Consider the following 19,903-nt stretch of genomic DNA (forward strand, 5'->3'; position numbering starts at 1 on the left):
TGCCAGTTTGAAATAAAACTGTAATAGACATCTGACTTGGTCTGGCTTTGCCTGACTGCAGAGCTTGAGATAAGGATTGAGTGCAGGCATTTTATTAGAAAGGGATCTTAGAAAACAGGAGAAGAGAAGATGAGTCATGAGATAGGGAGGTGTAGAAAGCAAATACTGAGAGTTTGAATGAGCACATTTCTATGGTAGGCACCTGGGACTCAGTTGCTTCAGGGATCTCAGAGAGTGCGTAGTACACACCCTTGATGAGTGAGGGAGCTGGGGTACTGATCCACCAAAAGTGATGGAGGGTCATTCCCAGGGATGCTAACTCCCTATCAATTCTGACCTGGGGCCACAGGAGCCATAGAATGCCCCCAGGCAGAGCATCTTGGGTGTTCACCAGAGCAGGGACTATGGTGAGATGAATAAGGAGCAAAGATTGATTGTTCCCTGGGCCTCTGTTCCACAATGACTCAGTACCTTGCTGACTGAGACAGACCCCGTCTTAATTTAACATCTTGCTATTTTGATCATCATGAATATTTTGCATTAATTTTCATTTTGTTAAAATACTGCACTCAAATAATAGTCATTTCAACTATTGAGTGCTTTGGTGCCCCCTTAGATTTTGCTTCTGTGGCAAGTGCCTTACTTCTCCTCATAGTCCCAATTCAGGGTTTCACGGATGAGGGCATCAGCAAACACAAGAAAGAACTCAAGTGTCAGCTGCCACATCTGAGTCCAGATGGGCTTAGTTTTGCTCTAGTAACAAGCAAACCCCAAATCTCAGGGCTTTGAAGCATCAGGGATTTTCCTGCCTACCTGGCTACTGTCTGGGAGAATGTGCTTAGTGCCATTAAATACATTCACATGCAACCATCATCATCATCAGCATCATTTGTCCAGAACTTTCTAATCTTCACAACCTGGAATGTGGTCCCCATCCTCCTCCCTCATTCCATGGCTTCCACAATTCTACTTTTGTCTCTATGAGTTCAACTCCTCTACGGACCTCATAAAAGTGGAGTCATATGGTATTTGTCCTTTTATGTCTGGTTAATTTCACTCAGCATAATGTATTTAATGCTCATTCATGTTGTAGCATGTGTGAGAACTTCCTTCCTTCTATTAAAAAATATAAGTGGTAAAAACACATATAAAATTTCCATTGTAACCATTTTCAGTGTGCAGCTCCGTAGTGTTAAGTACATTCACATTGTTGAGCAAATATCCCCAAGACCTTTTTTCATATTCCAAAATTGAAACTCTCCATCTTCTAAACACTAACTCCTGAATCCCTCTCCTCCCACACCTGGCAACAACTATTCTATTTTCTGTTTCTATGAATTTGACAACATTTTTTAATTTATAAATATATTTTTATTGATTTCAGAGAAGAAGGGAGAGGAAGAGAGAAAGAGAAACATCAATGATTAGAGAGAGTCATAGATTGGCTGCCTCCTGAACACCACCCACTGGGGATCGAGCCCACAGTCTGGGTATGTGCCTTGACCAGAAATTGAACCATGATCTCCTGGTTCATAGGTTGATCCTCAACGAATGAGCCACAAAGGCCTGGCTGAATTTGACTACTTTAGATAGGTCATATAAGTGAAACCATGCAGTAGTTGTCTTTTTGTGACTGGCATCTCTCACTGAGCATAAGGTCAGCAACTTTCTCTCCTCTTTCAAATGCCTATTTCTCTGTTGTATGTGCAATTCAAATGTCATCTCCTTCTGTCAGGACCTTGACACCCCACAAATACAAGTATCAGATTGGAAATCATTATGAATATGTTAAGAGAAGTGTAATGAAAAGAAAAGTAATATACAGGAGGGTGCCAAAAGAGATGGTTATCAAGAAAAGAACAGCTCTCTAACTCTGTTAATCAATGAGTTAAGTCCCTGGAATATCTGGAAGATATTCCAGGGACTTAAGATATCTGGAAGGAAAAAGTTCATATCTTTTCAGCCTAGAAATGGTAAGTGGGATTCAAGTGGTGGAGTGGGGATATTTATATTTGGAGGGGCTTGACCCTCTAGTGTAGGATTTCCACATCCGATCATTAAATAAGTATTTACTCTCACTTTGTTCTCTAAGATCACTCAGCTGTTGGGAGCTGATGTAGAAATAAAACTTTGCTGAATTAAAAGTTACACAAATGGTAGACTCTATGCAGAGATGGCCCCAATTCTTATTCTGCTTTCATGTCTTTGTCAATGTAACTGTGAGTTCCAGAGGAGTAGTCTTTTTCTCCACCTTTGAATCTGGGCTGGACTTAGGATTGTTTACTTGTTTTGGCCAATAAAATATGGTGGAAGTGACAGTGTGCTTTACCAGGCCTTGGTGAATTTCCACTGCTCTCACTCAGACCCTGGCTCAGCCATGTGAACAAACCCATGTGGGGCCTTCCAGAGAAGGTAAGGACATGGGGACAGAGTTCATTCATTCCAGCCAAGCCCTGCCTAGATCAGTCACCATAGCTGAGCCCCTAATATATTAGAAAGGTCAACAGAGACACCCCCGCTGACCCATAGCTGACTGCAGACTCATGAGGAGACCAGCAGAGATCAGAACACTTCCCAATGCACAAACCCATTGTAAAATAAAGGAATAATATTAAACCATTTGCTTTTAGGATGGCTTGTTATATAGCAATAGTGAATTGATAGTATAATCAAAGCAAAAAGAATTGAGGGATATTATAATAATCTGCTACTTCTTTTGGCATTTGTGCTGATATTTGACGACAGCACTCACAATCATACTGTAATCCCAATACATTTTAGATGAATGTATAAAATTGACTCCATTGAGGTTCCCTTCCTGGCCGTCAAGACAGGATGGAAAAACATGCTGGTTTTTGCAAGAAAATCTGCACATAACAGGGCAGGATTAATCCTTTGATCATAAAGATTGAAGATATTGCCCTCACCAGTTTGCTTCAGTACATAGAGAATCGGCCTGGGTACTAAAGTGTCCCAGGTTTGATTCCAGTCAAGATATGCCCATGTTTCTAGCTCAATCCCCAGTAGGGGGCATGCAGCAGGCAGCCAATTAATGATTCTCTCTCATTATTGACTAGAGGCTTGATGCACAAAATTTGTGCTAGAGTAGGCCTTCCTTCCCTCAGCTGCCGGCACTGGCTTCCCTTTGGCACCCAGGACCCAGGCTTCCATCGCAGCTCTGGCTTCATCTGGAAGGTCATCTGGAAGGATGTTGGGAAGGACATCTGGTCTAATTAGCACATTACGCTTTTATTATTATAGATGTTTCTATCTCTCTCTCCCTCTCCCTTCCTCTCTGAAATTAGTAAAAGTATATATTTTTAAAAAAGATTGAAGATATTCCTGAGTATAAAGATACTTATTTTGTGATAGTGAGATTGCTCACTCCCCTTCTCTTTGGTGGATTTGAAAAAAATAGAAAAGGGGAGATGGTTGTGCAGGGCCAGCACAATCAAGGGTTCTATTAGTCTGAGGGGGGTGGCAAAGAATTGAAGAAAAGACATACAAAGAGAATAAGCTGGGTCTAGGTAGATCTGCAGTGCCTGGCTAAGACCACAGAGAAAGATCCAGAGGGCAAGCTGAGACTTTATTTTATAGCCAGAGGTAAACAAGGTAGTGGTCACCATAGTTACAATGTTCTTGTGAGTTTCACTTGTTTTGGCAGCACTTGCTGCACCTCCCACAGCCCATTAGCTACCCAGGTAGGATCTAGGGGTTGTCATAAGGTCAAGCTTAATTATGCTAAGAGGGATGTGTCCTCTAAGCTGGGACTTGTTTGTTGTTTTGCCAACCTGTCAGTCAGAGGCTTAATCCTATAGCCGTTCCCTATAGATTGTGAATTTAGAACACAAGAAAAAGTCACATTAGTAGGGAGCACACTTAATGCTTTCAAGGAGCCCTGTCCTGTATGGCTCAGTTGGTTGAGCATCATCCCATGCACAGAAAGGTTGCTGGTTCTATTCCCAGTCAGGGCACATTTCCAGGTTGTGGATTGGAACCGAAGTTCGAATGTGTATGGAAGACAGCCAATCAATATTTCTCTCTCATATGGATGTTTCTCTCTCTCTCTCTCTCTCTCTCTCTCTCTCTCTCTCTCTCTCTCTTCTCTCTCTCTCTCCTCCTTCTCTCTCTCTCAATCTCACTTTTTAAAAAGCATATAAAAAGAAAGTTTTAAAGCAAAAACAATGAAATAGTACAGAAAAAAATCATAAAATACACCACATAATCTTTCATCCCAATGAATAAGGAGCCTTACACATGGCAGCATATTTCACACTTTATTAAGTACAAGTGCCATGAAAAACATTGTTGCATAGTAAAAAATTGTATGGCTATTATTGCTTTATCACATTTAAGGTCATCTCTAACTCCAACCATACTAGACCAATCTATCTATTAAAATGCATATTTCCTTGTAGACTCTTCTTGGAAACATGTGTCTGATAGTCAGTTTTTTTCCAGGGGCTATGGTAGGCATGTGGACACACAGCTGAATAATAGAATGAAAAGAAAACAAGGAAACCAGCTCTAAAGCATGCTAGCATCTTGAAATCTACATTATCAAGAGAGCAGTAAAGGTGGTGCTATAGAAAATAATGATGAACAAATAAGTGAAAACTGTCAACTCAGATTTTCCTTTACAATAAAAGTATGCAAATGACCTTAGTATCCAAGTATAATTTTGTCCATAAAGGTAGTGTAATTCCTGGCAATTCTTTCAGTAAAACAATAGGAAAATTACTTAGTATGAAATATGGCATAAAATAATAAATAATACTAAAGTAATTCATGTTAATCTATGAGATAACCAAGAATTTTCAATTACATCTAGTCCAAAGATTGGTTTTATTTGTGTCAGAACTTCTGGCTCTGAGAATTTGCACCCTGAATTCTTCGGCAATTCTTCAGCCTAGTACAGCTGGTTCTTGAAGAGCTTACCTGCCAAGGAATCTTTGCAGGGCCCCTTTTATGTCCTTGTTCCTGAGACTGTAGATGAAGGGATTCAGCATGGGTGTGACCACGGTGTACATCACTGAAGCTATTGCACTTGAGTGTGAGCTCTGGGAAGCAGCAGAGCTGAGGTAAACACCTAGGACTGTTCCATAAAATAAGGAGACAACTGAGAGGTGAGATGCACAGGTAGAAAATGCTTTATACTTCCCCTGAGCTGAAGGGATCCCACATATGGAGAAAATGATCTTGGAGTAAGAGTAAAGGATCCCAGCAAGGGAACCACCACATAGCAGCCCAGCTGAAAAATACATAATAATGTTGTTAAGAAAGGTGTCAGAACAGGCAAGTTGGACCACCTGATTGATTTCACAGAAAAAGTGGAATATTTCCAAGTCTGAGCAAAAGCGCAGACCCAACACCATTAAGGTATCTAACAAGGAATTCAGGACGCTCATGATCCAGGACACAAGAACCAGCAGTCCACAGAGCCGGGGGTTCATGATGACTGTGTAGTGCAGGGGGTGGCAGATGGCCACATACCTGTCATAGGCCATTACAGTTAGAAGGAAGTTGTCCCAACTTCCGAAGAGTATGAAAAAATACATCTGGGTGATGCAGCCTTCATAGGTGATGGCTTTGCTCTGTGTCTGGATGTTCCACAGCATCTTTGGGACGGTGGTGGAGGTGAAACAGATGTCTACCAAGGACAGATTGGAGAGGAAGAAGTACATGGGCGTGTGGAGGTGGGAGTCTGAGCTGACAGCCAGGATGATGAGCAGGTTTCCAAACACAGTGATCAGGTACATGGAGAGAAAAAGCCCAAATATGAGGGGCTGTAGTTCCAGTGCCTGTGAAAGTCCCAGAAGGTGGAATTCTGAAATTTGTGTACCATTGCCTGGTTCCATGTGTCAGAGGTGTCTATCAGAAAATAGAAGAAATGAATAACTAACTGTCACATTTGCAAGCATTTGTACCTGAGAATCAATGACACATTTATGTTTTAGAATCAGGAAAATAATATCTATTTTTGCTATAATTGGGTCCTCATTATGGTATCTCATTTGTCATTAGAATTTCCTTTGACACTGTTTTACTGCGGATATATTTCATGCATTTGTGGAATACATGTTGACTATAGACCATGTTCTGGGCACTGTTCAGAGTATGGGATGCTGAAAAATAGTCTCTATAAACTAATGATGTAGAAAAAATATTATCAAATTAAAATAATAATAAAGCATATCCAATAGTGCAGCTGATAAAACAAAAAGTAAATAACATTAAGTGGAGAAACTGGATACATGGTGCTCTCTTTTATAGTGTTTAGCCATGACAGGCAAACAGAGGACACTTAACAGATACCTCATGGAAGACTAAGTGGGAGACTGAGTGGGAAGTATTTGCCAGGCAGAAGGTGCAGCCTGTGCAAAGGCCCTGAGGAAAGAGATGGTTTAGAAAATCAGGGCTCAAAATGAGCCCAAGTGTCAAGGGGAATGAGCATGGCAGAGCAGGATCAGAGGTGGAGTCAGAGGATATTAAGAAACAAGGTGGCCTATGTTTTGCTCTTGGAACTTTAAGTCATGGAGAGTTCCTTGTGCGCACTATGTAAATCTCCCACTTTATTAATCTGGTTGCAAAAGCATCTTGTGACTAGAAAAGAATCTCATCCTTAGTATCTCCTCCTGATAACAGAATGACCTTGGAATACATCAGTCCAGGTACCCTTGCTCTGAAGACTGCTCTCAGTTTAGAAGGCATACACACACACACACACACACACACACACACACACACACACACACACACAATGCAGAACACCATAGACTCTTCATCTGTGTGATTTCCATGTCCTTCTCTCTCCCACACTATGTAAGCTATGAGCAGATACTACTCCAGGTGTCCAGATCAAGTAGCCTTTCCAAATAGAATTTAGAAATAGTATTTAGATATTCTTCTAGTAAGCCTTCAATGGACAAATAAGCTTTGGGATTCATATTCCTATGCACATTTTCTGACCTATAGTTGAAGAAATATAAACAATAGTTTAAATGAACATAGACGGAGAAAGAGCAATAAAATGGATATTAGGACGAATAGAGATTTAATTAGCTGAGGTGGTCCCTAAGAGACAATGAGTAAGAAAAATCTTCTTTGGATTCAGGAACATTACCAACCCTAATTACACACCCTTTAAAGCCAAGAAAAACTAATAAAGGAGAAAATTTAATTTGACTAAACTACAAAGGCAGAACCCATGGACACAGAGAGTAGGGGGATAAGGGCATTTGTTGGGGTGGGGGAGGGGGTATGGACCAGGGAGAGGTCAATGGGGAAAACAGAAGACCTATGTAATACTTTAAACAATAAACAACTAAATAAAAAAATAAAAATACAATATATTTATAGATATAAGATTAACTATCCCAAGTGAAAACTGACCAAAAATATTAATCAATAACTTCCAAAAGGAAATATATAAAAGCAACACTGGTTGGATTTTTTTAATGCCAAACAGTAAAAGACTGGTTTTTCCTATGCCTCTTCTATATTTATTTGACCAATAAGTTTTTATATGGTTGATGATAGATGAGAGAAGCCCATACTCACTTTTCTTGTGCAGCTTTCTGCTTTTCTTGGACTTTGGGTTTTGAAGTCATCTTTTTACAAATTAATGGGCATAGTCTAATTCTGGTTGTGGTCTTCATCCAACATGCAAAGGCCTCCCAGGACATGATCAATAAGTCCTGCACATGCATGACGATCCATCCTGCTACACTGAGTAACTTTGTTCATATGATTTAAGCCTGATCACATTGTCATGCAAACATTCATTTCATTGTACTCTGTCTTCACCATCACAGTGCCAGATCCAGACAAGCAGTGCTTCACCTGTTTTGTTCACCTTTGTATTCTCACAAATGTTTGTGAATATATGTGCACTTATATAGGTAAACCTTTAAGTAAAAGTGAAGTTATAAAATGAAAGGCATGAAAGAGAGAATGAATCCTGGTTAACCAGAGTGAATTGCAAGCAACTGTATTAAAGAAAACTGAGTGGAACATCAAAAACTAACCAAAAAAAGATGTAATAAATAGCAATAATTTAGGGTTACCAACATGAATTAGTAGTCAAATCGGCAGTGGCACAGACATAGAAGATAATCTATAATGTTTCTAGAATTGTGAGAAACAGCACATGCTCCATGGTTATTTGTTGAGTGAATTAGAAATTAAGTCCAATTTATAAGTACATTGAACACATGTTAAGGTTGCATTTCAGTATTTGAAAATATTGAATTGTTGAATAAAAACTGGAAAAATATCAACCTAGAAGAAAATGAAGTTGTTCTCCTCCCTCAGTCACATCATAAAAAATCAGAGGGATTGCCTACTCACTGTTAAGTGTAACCAGTTCAGATGAAATGATAGAAAACTGCATATTAATACATGTTGGTAGGCGAAACCATTGTAATTAAGTCAGCAGACTTAGAAGCAATGAGACAGACATATTTAACTAAATAAAAAGTAAAACATTTTTATGGCCATAATATTCCTCAAAGTCAATTGAGAAATAATAATTTATATTTATTTTAATTTTTTATTTTAAATTCCATAGAATTTATTGGGTGTCACTGGTTACCAAAATTACATAGTATTCAGGTGTACATTTCTGTAATATATCATATGTGTTCATCATCCCTAGTCAAGTCTCCCCCCATCATTGTTTATCTCCCTGTATACCTCCTCTACATTCGCCACCATAATAATGTTTAGAAATCATTTAAAAGGCTGATAATGAAAGAATAATAGGCATATAAAATAATATTCAAATTAACAAGACCATCAAATATATGAGTCTTTGATCAAATACAGAAAAAGTTCAGAAAATAAATAAAAAAAATTCACATCTCTCAGCCTGGGGAAAACATAAAAAGGTGTCACATTGACTGGGATTGGAACTTGTACCAGTAAGCAGGTAGCAAAGGGGTACTCTATTTTATTTTCTGGCAGAACTGTAAAGTGTTACAAAATTGGGAAAACAATCTAAAGACAGCTATAAATATTACAAGTATATATATTCTTTAAGTCGCGGTTTTTCAGTCTCTGCACTATTGATATTCTGGGCCAGATCATTGTCGGTGGTGTGGTCTCTCCTGTGCATCCCTGGACTCTACCTACACTTTCCTTGTGACAGACAGAAATGTCTCAGTACGTTGCTGACTGTCCCTTAGGGGAACAATACTGCCACCGGTGGAGAACCAGAATTTTAATGTAACAACCTCAGAATATTTTTGTATAATTGTTATAGTAGCAATGTATAAAGTACTCCTTATGGAAGGCTTTCAAGTGTGCATAACAGCCATTTCATAAAATATTTGGTGCACATAGTAATAATGAATTGGCATCACATTAGTTGATTGGAGGAAAGATTACAATGTATTGTTGAGTAATAAGGAAGAGTGGGCACATAGAAAAGAGAGTGTACAACACATAAAGAGGATTTCTGATGGGCACAGGATGATACTTATGCATTTGTACAAGTGCATATGAGTGTATATGTATGCATAACGCAGAAGAGAAGTTTTTTTCTTAACTAAGAATTTGTGGAATACAGATTATCAATGGAATGAAATTGGGTTAAGTATAGTAGTTACAAAAGAGCTGTATGAAACAAAATTAAGTGAGAATCAAATTAATCTATATAAAGAGTGTTAATAATAATAATTTAATACCATCTACATGGCCACTAATTCCAAAGTAAATTTCCAATAACTTTGAAATAAAAGAATACTATAGAATGGTTTTTTAAAAAATATACTTGTATTGATTTCAGAGATGAAAGAAGAGGGAGAGATAGAAACATCAATGATGAGAGATAGTCATTGACTGCCTGGCCCCCTGCACAACCAACAATGCGGACCAAGCCTGTAACCCCGACCCTAACCAGGAATCAAACCATGATCTCCTGGTTCAACCACTGTCAATACTGGCCGGGCTAGAATGGATTTAAATTTGGAGGAAAGCAGTATCTAAGTTATAGTTTCTTCTTCTTCAAAGATATTGGATTCAAATATGCTAATAAAGGTAAAGTTAATCTTTAGTAAATACAAAAGAGATGGTAGAAGATGATGCCTGTTTTGTAAATAGAGCTAACAACAAAAGGCCAAAAGAACAAAAAGGCGAAGATGGAGATGTGAAACAAGTTGGCAATGTGTGTAGGGCTGTTTATTAGCACTACATACACAGAAGAACATTCACTTTCCTTTCTGCTGAAAGAAAGGATGCACAAGTGAAAACTATAAAATTAAGAGCTGAATTTTTTCATTAAGGAAAGTAAAATTGTGGGGTCAATTGGGGAAAAAGGAGACACATGTAAAGCTTTAGACAATAAAAAAATAGAACAGTACAAATTTATAAAGCAATGGAGAGAATACAATATGACTGATGACAGATTTGAGCCCACAATATTAATAAACACTCACAATTGCCCACATATACACACATGAAGGTACTCAATAATAAACAACAAAGTGGGTGAAAGAAACCTCACATTTCTTATTTAGAATGCAATCAAAAACAGGAATAAAGACACTCTGACCCCACTACACTAACATCAGGACTTTACATACGACTTACAAGAGAGAAAACAAATGAATAACTAACCCACAAATATATTGAGATTACAGGTGATGAAGTAATTGAAAAGTTAAACTATTTGGCATACCTCTTGATACTTATCAAATATATTATTTTTCATGTAAATTAAATACCAGAGTGAAAGAAGCTCCAGTGAAAGGTCTGTCTCATCAACTACTGTTTTAAGGTAATTTTTGCAAGAAATATATTGGACCTGGATCTTTCTATCAATGGAAACGTAGTCAAATAGGTGCCATGATAAAGAACTGGCCTCACTTGAATGGACATCCCTCCATACCAACTGCTCTATTTTCCTAGTCCCTTTAGTTGCAAAACTCACTGTACACATTCTACTTTTACTTGAATCACTTTATGCCTCAGATTATCACCTCTAATTGGTCTTCCAACAGTTAATTATCAGCAATTAGTTCACTGTTCACTTCTCCTTTTGGCATCATAAATCAGTCAATCATTAGTTAATCTGGCAAAAAAGCAACCATAGGCTGGTGCCTGTCAAGAGACCTCAGGTACATGTGCTTGGCTTTGACTCTCTCTGACCCTTTCCTGTAGTACCTACTGCACCTCTGGACTCACCTAATTGGAAACTCTGAGGAGAAGGTCTTCATGGGAAAGTCCAACCTCCTGGATGGTTGATGATGGAGACTGAAGCTCTCTGCCCAGACAAGACAGCAGGAAGGAGGCAAGCACAGGTCTCCTAGGATTCCAAAAGCGACAACCAGGTCCCATCCAGCCCAAGGTCATTCACTCTGAGAAACTGGAGATGAGATATTTACAGCTCCCAATGTCTGCTCATTAGATGCATTTCTGTCTTGTTACTGCAACTTCTAATCACATGATTTCCCTGTGGGTCTGGACAGAAGGGAATGTTTTCCTGGAGATTCTGTGTTCCCAAAAGACCAGCTTAGAATTAAAGTGAGTCCAGTTTTTACTGGTTCTTCCTTATAACATTTTTTTGGGTTTCAGAGGACTAACATCCCAGCACCTTATCCCACCCCTAATTTAAAATTTTTCCAAATTTAAGGCTGAGCATGTAGTATGCATTAGAAAACTTGAATCTCCAAATATTGACTTGTGGTAGGGATACAGGCCCTGATATCTACAGAAAATTGCTATTTTTCTTTTCAACAAGGAGGAGAACTAAGTTCCTTTGTTATAAATTTTGGGTGTTACACACTGGGCTTCATGACACATTAGCCAAAAGAATTTGGCATTTCAACTTATATCACAAGCTAAGAGCTGTCATTTAGTCCCTCACTGTGGAATATTTGTTAGTTATACGAAACATATTTAGATATTTTACACTTTAAGCTAAGCTTTGAATAGGAAAGCAAATAGACTCTTTCCTGTAGCCTTCAGGAGAATCCTAGTCCTGCAAACATCCTGATATTAGCCCCCCAGGGACCCATTTCCTGTGATGACCTCAGGAATTGTAAGAGCATGAATGTGTTTGTTTTAAATCTCTCAGATGGTAATTTTACCTTAACATTAAAAAGTGAATACACATTTATTCAATGACATTATCTTCAGGAAACTGAGATCAACTGTCTCAATTCATTCATTTACCCTTCCCTGGGTAAAGACATTTTGAGTTGTAATCCCACCTTAGGTAACAATAAATAAATAAAAAATAAATTTTAATGAGTTTGGAGATATTCAGCCACTTTAGAGGGCAGAGAATTTCTTATTGAATAATGTAAATGTGCTCCCAATTTTGATGCCTTTAAGGCATTCACATACAAAAAGTAATTCATCATTTAAGTTCATGTCTATCATTTACTTTAAATCTTCATGTCTAAATTTCTACATCTTTTAAATTTATGTTAATTCAAAAATTCATTATTTTCATTTGTATCCTCTTCAAACATCTCTTAAGTTTTCTTTCAACATAAAATATGTAATTATAAAAGAATCTGTGTTTGTGTACATATACTAGTAAGTGGGTGGGTTTGTTTGAAATAAAAATGTATATGAATAAGCACACATATACATACACACGTTACCTTGGAAAATTTTATTTGAGCTCAATGAAATATGGGCATATACCTCATGTATTGCTGGCAACATTCATCTGAAGTTGTGTTTACTATCCACATGGCGAATGTTGCAAGCAATACATGAGATACATGGCCATATTTCATTGGAAAATTAATCTCAGGTATATTAAATGTTTAATAATTACAGTAAGTGTTGTATTGTCAATCAGCGAGCTAGACAAGATGCCTTAATGAGCCAATTAATTAGGAGTCATCTTTATTGCACTCAGGTTCAGAGCAGAAAACCTCCGTCAAATTCTGAACACGCAAAGGAGGAAGCATCCTCTTTTTATATCTTTTCAGGTCCTTGTGTAAGTTATTTTTACACACAATTTGTAGCCTTAAGTACATATATCTAAGAAACACCTGTAACTTTGAGTACATATATCTATACAGACACCTGGCATGAGAGTATTATCAGTATCAGCGTATCAGCCCCTTACTTTATTTTTTTTTTTCGGTGTTTTTATTTTTTATTTATTTATTTTTATTTTTTAAATTTCTTTATTGATTAAAGTGTCACATATTTGTCCTCTTCCCCCCATTCCCATCCCACACCCCTCCCCACGGATGCCCCCACCCCCTTGTGAAGGAAAGGAGCCACATCTAACCTGACAAGCTCAGGGGAGGCCTGCGTGGCAGTCTTGCAAACTCAGAGACCTGAAATAACCACAAAGGATGGTTTGAAAATTAAATATTTAACTACAAACAGGTTATAGTGGGTAGTCATGTCCTAGTCCGATATCTTCCCTGACAAAGATCAACTTAGATCTTTCCTGAGCCCATTTGCCTTTTTGCCTCTAAGATAACATATCTGTGAGATGTCTGGGTAACTTGTAACTTCCTTCTTTTGCTGGAGCCCCTGGGGCACAACCAAATGTGGTGGGCGCCAGGACAGATACTTCAAATTCCTTCATTATCATGTTAATTGTTCCTGTACCCACCTAAGTATGTGTCCATCATTTTGCTTTTTATCCAATCCCAGGGGTTTCCCACCAGTTGACTTTATCCCACCTCCTTAATCCATCACCAATGAGTTTCATGTAGCCGACCTATGTCCCGCCTTTGATGGCAATGTATAAATACAGATGTAACCTACCATTTCTTCGGAGCATTATCTCAATTCATTGAGGTTCTGCTTCCCAGCATATGTCGACATTTTGGCTCAAATAAACTCACTAAAATTCTTTACAGGTTTCAATGGTTTTTTTCGTTAACACCCTGTTGAACTCAACCGTCCGATAGGCTCATATGCATGCACACAAGTCCTTTGGTTGATCTCTCCCCCCTCCTCCCAACCTCCCCTATCCTCCTTCTGAGGCCAGATAGTCCCATCGATGCATCCTCCTCCCTCATTCCATGGCTTCCACAATTCTACTTTTGTCTCTATGAGTTCAACTCCTCTAAGGACCTCATAAAAGTGGAGTCATATGGTATTTGTCCTTTTATGTCTGGTTAATTTCACTCAGCATAATGTATTTAATGCTCATTCATGTTGTAGCATGTGTGAGAACTTCCTTCCTTCTATTAAAAAATATAAGTGGTAAAAACACATATAAAATTTCCATTGTAACCATTTTCAGTGTGCAGCTCCATAGTGTTAAGTACATTCACATTGTTGTGCAAATATCCCCAAAACCTTTTTTCATATTCCAAAATATAAACTCTCCTCCTACTAAACACTAACTCCTGAATCCCTCTCCTCCCACACCTGGCAACAACTATTCTATTTTCTGTTTCTATGAATTTGAAAACATTTTTTTATTTATAAATATATTTTTATTGATTTCAGAGAAGAAGGGAGAGGAAGAGAGAGAGAGAAACATCAATGATGAGAGAGAGTTATAGATTGGCTGCCTCCTGAACACCACCCACTGGGGATCGAGCCCACAGTCTGGGTATGTGCCTTGACCAGAAATTGAACCATGATCTCCTGGTTCATAGGTTGATCCTCAACGAATGAGCCACAAAGGCCTGGCTGAATTTGACTACTTTAGATAGGTCATATAAGTGAAACCATGCAGTAGTTGTCTTTTTGTGACTGGCATCTCTCACTGAGCATAAGGTCAGCAACTTTCTCTCCTCTTTCAAATGCCTATTTCTCTGTTGTATGTGCAATTCAAATGTCATCTCCTTCTGTCAGGACCTTGACACCCCACAAATACAAGTATCAGATTGGAAATCATTATGAATATGTTAAGAGAAGTTTAAGGAAAAGAAAACTAATCTATAGGAGGGTGCCAAAAGAGATGGTTATCAAGAAAAGAACAGCTCTCTAACTCTGTTAATCAATGAGTTAAGTCCCTGGAATCAAGATATCTGGAAGGAAAAAGTTCATATCTTTTCAGCCTAGAAATGGTAAGTGGGATTCAAGTGGTGGAGTGGGGATATTTATATTTGGAGGGGCTTGACCCTCTAGTGTAGGATTTCCACATCTGCTCATTAAATAAGTATTTACTCTCACTTTGTTCTCTAAGATCACTCAGCTGTTGGGAGCTGATGTAGAAATAAAACTTTGCTGAATTAAAAGTTACACAAATGGTAGACTCTATGCAGAGATGGCCCCAATTCTTTATCTGCTTTCATGTCTTTGTCAATGTAACTGTGAGTTCCAGAGGAGTAGTCTTTTTCTCCACCTTTGAATCTGGGCTGGACTTAGGATTGTTTACTTGTTTTGGCCAATAAAATATGGTGGAAATGACAGGGTGCTTTACCAGGCCTTGGTGCATTTCCACTGCTCTCACTCAGACCCTGGCTCAGCCATGTGAACAAACCCATGTGGGGCCTTCCAGAGAAGGTAAGGACATGGGGACAGAGTTCATTCATTCCAGCCAAGCCCTGCCTAGATCAGTCACCATAGCTGAGCCCCTAATACATTAGAAAGGTCAACAGAGACACCCCCGCTGACCCATAGCTGACTGCAGACTCATGAGGAGACCAGCAGAGATCAGAACACTTCCCAATGCACAAACCCATTGTAAAATAAAGGAATAATATTAAACCATTTGCTTTTAGGATGGCTTGTTATATAGCAATAGTGAATTGATAGTATAATCAAAGCAAAAAGAAGTGAGGGATATTATAATAATCTGCTACTTCTTTTGGCATTTGTGCTGATATTTGACGACAGCACTCACAATCATACTGTAATCCCAATACATTTTAGATGAATGTATAAAATTGACTCCATTGAGGTTCCTTTCCTGGCCGTCAAGACAGGCTGTAAAAACATGCTGGTTTTTGCAAGAAAATCTGCACATAACAGGGCAGGATTAATCCTTTGATCATAAAGATTGAAGATATTGCCCTCACCAGTTTGCTTCAGTACATAGAGAATCGGCCTGAGGACTAAAGTGTCCCAGGTTTGATTCCAGTCAAGATATGCCCATGTTTCTAGCTCAATCCCCAGTAGGGGGCATGCAGCAGGCAGCCAATTAATGATTCTCTCTCATTATTGACTAGAGGCTTGATGCACAAAATTTGTGCTAGAGTAGGCCTTCCTTCCCTCAGCTGCCGGCACTGGCTTCCCTTTGGCACCCAGGACCCAGGCTTCCATCGCAGCTCTGGCTTCATCTGGAAGGTCATCTGGAAGGATGTTGGGAAGGACATCTGGTCTAATTAGCATATTACGCTTTTATTATTATAGATGTTTCTATCTCTCTCTCCCTCTCCCTTCCTCTCTGAAATTAGTAAAAGTATATATTTTTAAAAAAGATTGAAGATATTCCTGAGTATAAAGATACTTATTTTGTGATAGTGAGATTGCTCACTCCCCTTCTCTTTGGTGGATTTGAAAAAAATAGAAAAGGGGAGATGGTTGTGCAGGGCCAGCACAATCAAGGGTTCTATTAGTCTGAGGGGGGTGGCAAAGAATTGAAGAAAAGACATACAAAGAGAATAAGCTGGGTCTAGGTAGATCTGCAGTGCCTGGCTAAGACCACAGAGAAAGATCCAGAGGGCAAGCTGAGACTTTATTTTATAGCCAGAGGTAAACAAGGTAGTGGTCACCATAGTTACAATGTTCTTGTGAGTTTCACTTGTTTTGGCAGCACTTGTTGCACCTCCCACAGCCCATTAGCTACCCAGGTAGGATCTAGGGGTTGTCATAAGGTCAAGCTTAATTATGCTAAGAGGGATGTGTCCTCTAAGCTGGGACTTGTTTGTGGCTTTGCCAACCTGTCAGTCGGAGGCTTAATCTTATAGCCGTTCCCTATAGATTGTGAATTTAGAACACAAGAAAGAGTCACATTAGTAGGGAGCACACTTAATGCTTTCAAGGAGCCCTGTCCTGTATGGCTCAGTTGGTTGAGCATCATCCCATGCACAGAAAGGTTGCTGGTTCTATTCCCAGTCAGGGCACATTTCCAGGTTGTGGATTGGAACCGAAGTTCGAATGTGTATGGAAGACAGCTAATCAATATTTCTCTCTCATATGGATGTTTCTCTCTCTCTCTCTCTCTCTCTCTCTCTCTCTCTCTCTCTCTCTCTCTTTCTCCTTCTCTCTCTCTCTCAATCTCACTTTTTAAAAAGAATATAAAAAAAGGTTTTAAAGCAAAAACAATGAAATAGTACAGAAAAAAATCATAAAATACACCACATAATCTTTCATCCCAATGAATAAGGAGCCTTACACATGGCAGCATTTTCCACACTTTATTAAGTACAAGTGTCATGAAAAACATTTTTGCATAGTAAAAAATTGTATGGCTATTATTGCTTTATCACATTTGAGGTCATATCTAACTCTCACCATACTAGATCAATCTATCTATTAAAATGCATATTTCCTTGTAGACTCTTCTTGGAAACATGTGTCTGATAGTCAATTTTTTCCAGGGGCTATGGTAGGCATGTGGACACACAGCTGAATAATAGAATGAAAAGAAAACCAGCTCTAAAGCATTCTAGCATCTTAAAATCTACATTATCAAGAGAGCAGTAAAGGTGGTGCTACAGAAAATAATGATGAACAAATAAGTGAAAACTGTCAACTCAGATTTTCCTTTACAATAAAAGTATGCAAATGACCTTAGTATCCAAGTATAATTTTGTCCATAAAGGTAGTGTAATTCCTGGCAATTCTTTCAGTAAAACAATAGAAAAATTACTTAGTATGAAATATGGCATAAAATAATAAATAATACTAAAGTAATTCATGTTAATCTATGAAATAACCAAGAATTTTCTATTACATCTAGTCCAAAGATTGGTTTTATTTGTGTCAGAACTTCTGGCTCTGAGAATTTGCACCCTGAATTCTTCGGCAATTCTTCAGCCTAGTACAGTTGGTTCTTGAAGAGCTTACCTGCCAAGGAATCTTTGCAGGGCCCCTTTTATGTCCTTGTTCCTGAGACTGTAGATGAAGGGGTTCAGGATGGGTGTGACCACGGTGTACATCACTGAGGCTATTGCACTTGAGTGTGAGCTCTGGGAAGCAGCAGAGCTGAGGTAAACACCTAGGACTGTACCATAAAACAAGGAGACAACTGAGAGGTGAGACGCACAGGTAGAAAATGCTTTATACTTCCCCTGAGCCGAAGGGATCCCACATATGGAGAAAATGATCTTGGAGTAAGAGTAAAGGATCCCAGTAAGGGAACCACCACATAGCAGCCCAGCTGAAAAATACATAATAATGTTGTTAAGAAAGGTGTCAGAACAGGCAAGTTGGACCACCTGATTGATTTCACAGAAAAAGTGGAGTATTTCCAAGTCTGAGCAAAAGCGCAGACCCAACACCATTAAGGTTTCTAACAAGGAATTCAGGACACTTATGATCCAGGACACCAGAACCAGCAGTCCACAGAGCCGGGGGTTCATGATGACTATGTAGTGCAGTGGGTGGCAGATGGCCACATACCTGTCATAGGCCATTACAGTTAGAAGGACAATGTCCCAACCTCCGAAGAGTATGAAAAAATACATCTGGGTGATGCAGCCTTCATAGGTGATGGATTTGCTCTGTGTCTGGATGTTCACCAGCATCTTTGGGACGGTGGTGGAGGTGAAACAGATGTCTACCAAGGACAGATTGGAGAGGAAGAAGTACATGGGCGTGTGGAGGTGGGAGTCTGAGCTGACAGCCAGGATGATGAGCAGGTTTCCAAACACAGTGATCAGGTACATGGAGAGAAAAAGCCCAAATATGAGGGGCTGTAGTTCTAGTGCCTGTGAAAGTCCCAGAAGGTGGAATTCTGAAATTTGTGTACCATTGCCTGGTTCCATGTGTCAGAGGTGTCTATCAGAAAATAGAAGAAATGAATAACTAAATGTCACATTTGCAAGCATTTGTACCTGAGAATCAAAGACACATTTATGTTTTAGAATCAGGAAAATAATTTCTATTTTTGCTGTGATTGGGTCCTCATTATGGTGTCTCATTTGTCATTAGAATTTCCTTTGACACCAACCTGTTCTTCAAACATAATGTATATTGCTGTTTTACTGCGGATATCTTTCATGCATTTGTGGAATACATATTGACTATAGACCATGTTCTGGGCACTGTTCAGAGTATGGGATGCTGAAAAATAGTCTCTATAAACTAATGATGTAGAAAAAATATTATCAAATTAAAATAATAATAAAACATATCCAATAGTGCAGCTGATAAAACAAAAAGTAAATAACATTAAGTGGAGAAAGTGGATACAGGGTGCTCTCTTTTATAGTGTTTAGCCAGGACAGGCAAACAGAGGACACTTAACAGATACCTCATGGAAGACTAAGTGGGAGACTGAGTGGGAAGTGTTTGCCAGGCAGAAGGTGCAGCCTGTGCAAAGGCCCTGAGGAAGGAGATGGTTTAGAAAATCAAGGCTCAAAATGAGCCAGAGTGTCAAGGGGAATGAGCATGGCAGAGGAGGATCAGAGGTGGAGTCAGAGGATATTAAGAAACAAGGTGGCCTATGTTTTGCTCTTGGAACTTTAAGTCATGGAGAGTTCCTTGTGCGCACTATGTAAATCTCCCACTTTATTAATCTGGTTGCAAAAGCATCTTGTGACTAGAAAAGAATCTCATCCTTAGTATCTCCTCCTGATAACAGAATGACCTTGGAATACATCAGTCCAGGTACCCTTGCTCTGAAGACTGCTCTCAGTTTAGAAGGCATACACACACACACACACACACACACACACACACAATGCAGAACACCATAGACTCTTCATCTGTGTGATTTCCATGTCCTTCTCCCTCCCACACTATGTAAGCTATGAGCAGATACTACTCCAGGTGTCCAGATCAAGTAGCCTTTCCAAAT

At 39.0% G+C, this 19,903-nt stretch overlaps 2 protein-coding genes across 2 annotated transcripts; both read right to left on the reverse strand.

Annotated features, from left to right (window-relative positions):
* Positions 1 to 4,934: 4,934 nt before the first annotated feature.
* On the reverse strand, positions 4,935 to 5,858 carry LOC129149283 (olfactory receptor 7A5-like). Its single transcript, XM_054716863.1, has one exon. The coding sequence runs from the start codon at positions 5,856 to 5,858 to the stop codon at positions 4,935 to 4,937; it is 924 nt and encodes a 307-aa protein (XP_054572838.1).
* Positions 5,859 to 17,945: 12,087 nt separating this feature from the next.
* LOC129149284 (olfactory receptor 7A10-like) lies at positions 17,946 to 18,869 on the reverse strand. The gene has a single exon (XM_054716864.1). The coding sequence runs from the start codon at positions 18,867 to 18,869 to the stop codon at positions 17,946 to 17,948; it is 924 nt and encodes a 307-aa protein (XP_054572839.1).
* Between the last annotated feature and the right edge of the window lie 1,034 nt (positions 18,870 to 19,903).

The sequence above is a fragment of the Eptesicus fuscus genome, chromosome 6 (assembly GCF_027574615.1).
Source record: "Eptesicus fuscus isolate TK198812 chromosome 6, DD_ASM_mEF_20220401, whole genome shotgun sequence".
Taxonomy (NCBI): domain Eukaryota; kingdom Metazoa; phylum Chordata; class Mammalia; order Chiroptera; family Vespertilionidae; genus Eptesicus; species Eptesicus fuscus.

What these genes read in the sequence shown, in the direction of transcription:
- LOC129149284 (XM_054716864.1), bottom strand. Translation starts at nt 18,869, where the DNA reads ATGGAACCAGGCAATGGTACACAAATTTCAGAATTCCACCTTCTGGGA.
- LOC129149283 (XM_054716863.1), bottom strand. Translation starts at nt 5,858, where the DNA reads ATGGAACCAGGCAATGGTACACAAATTTCAGAATTCCACCTTCTGGGA.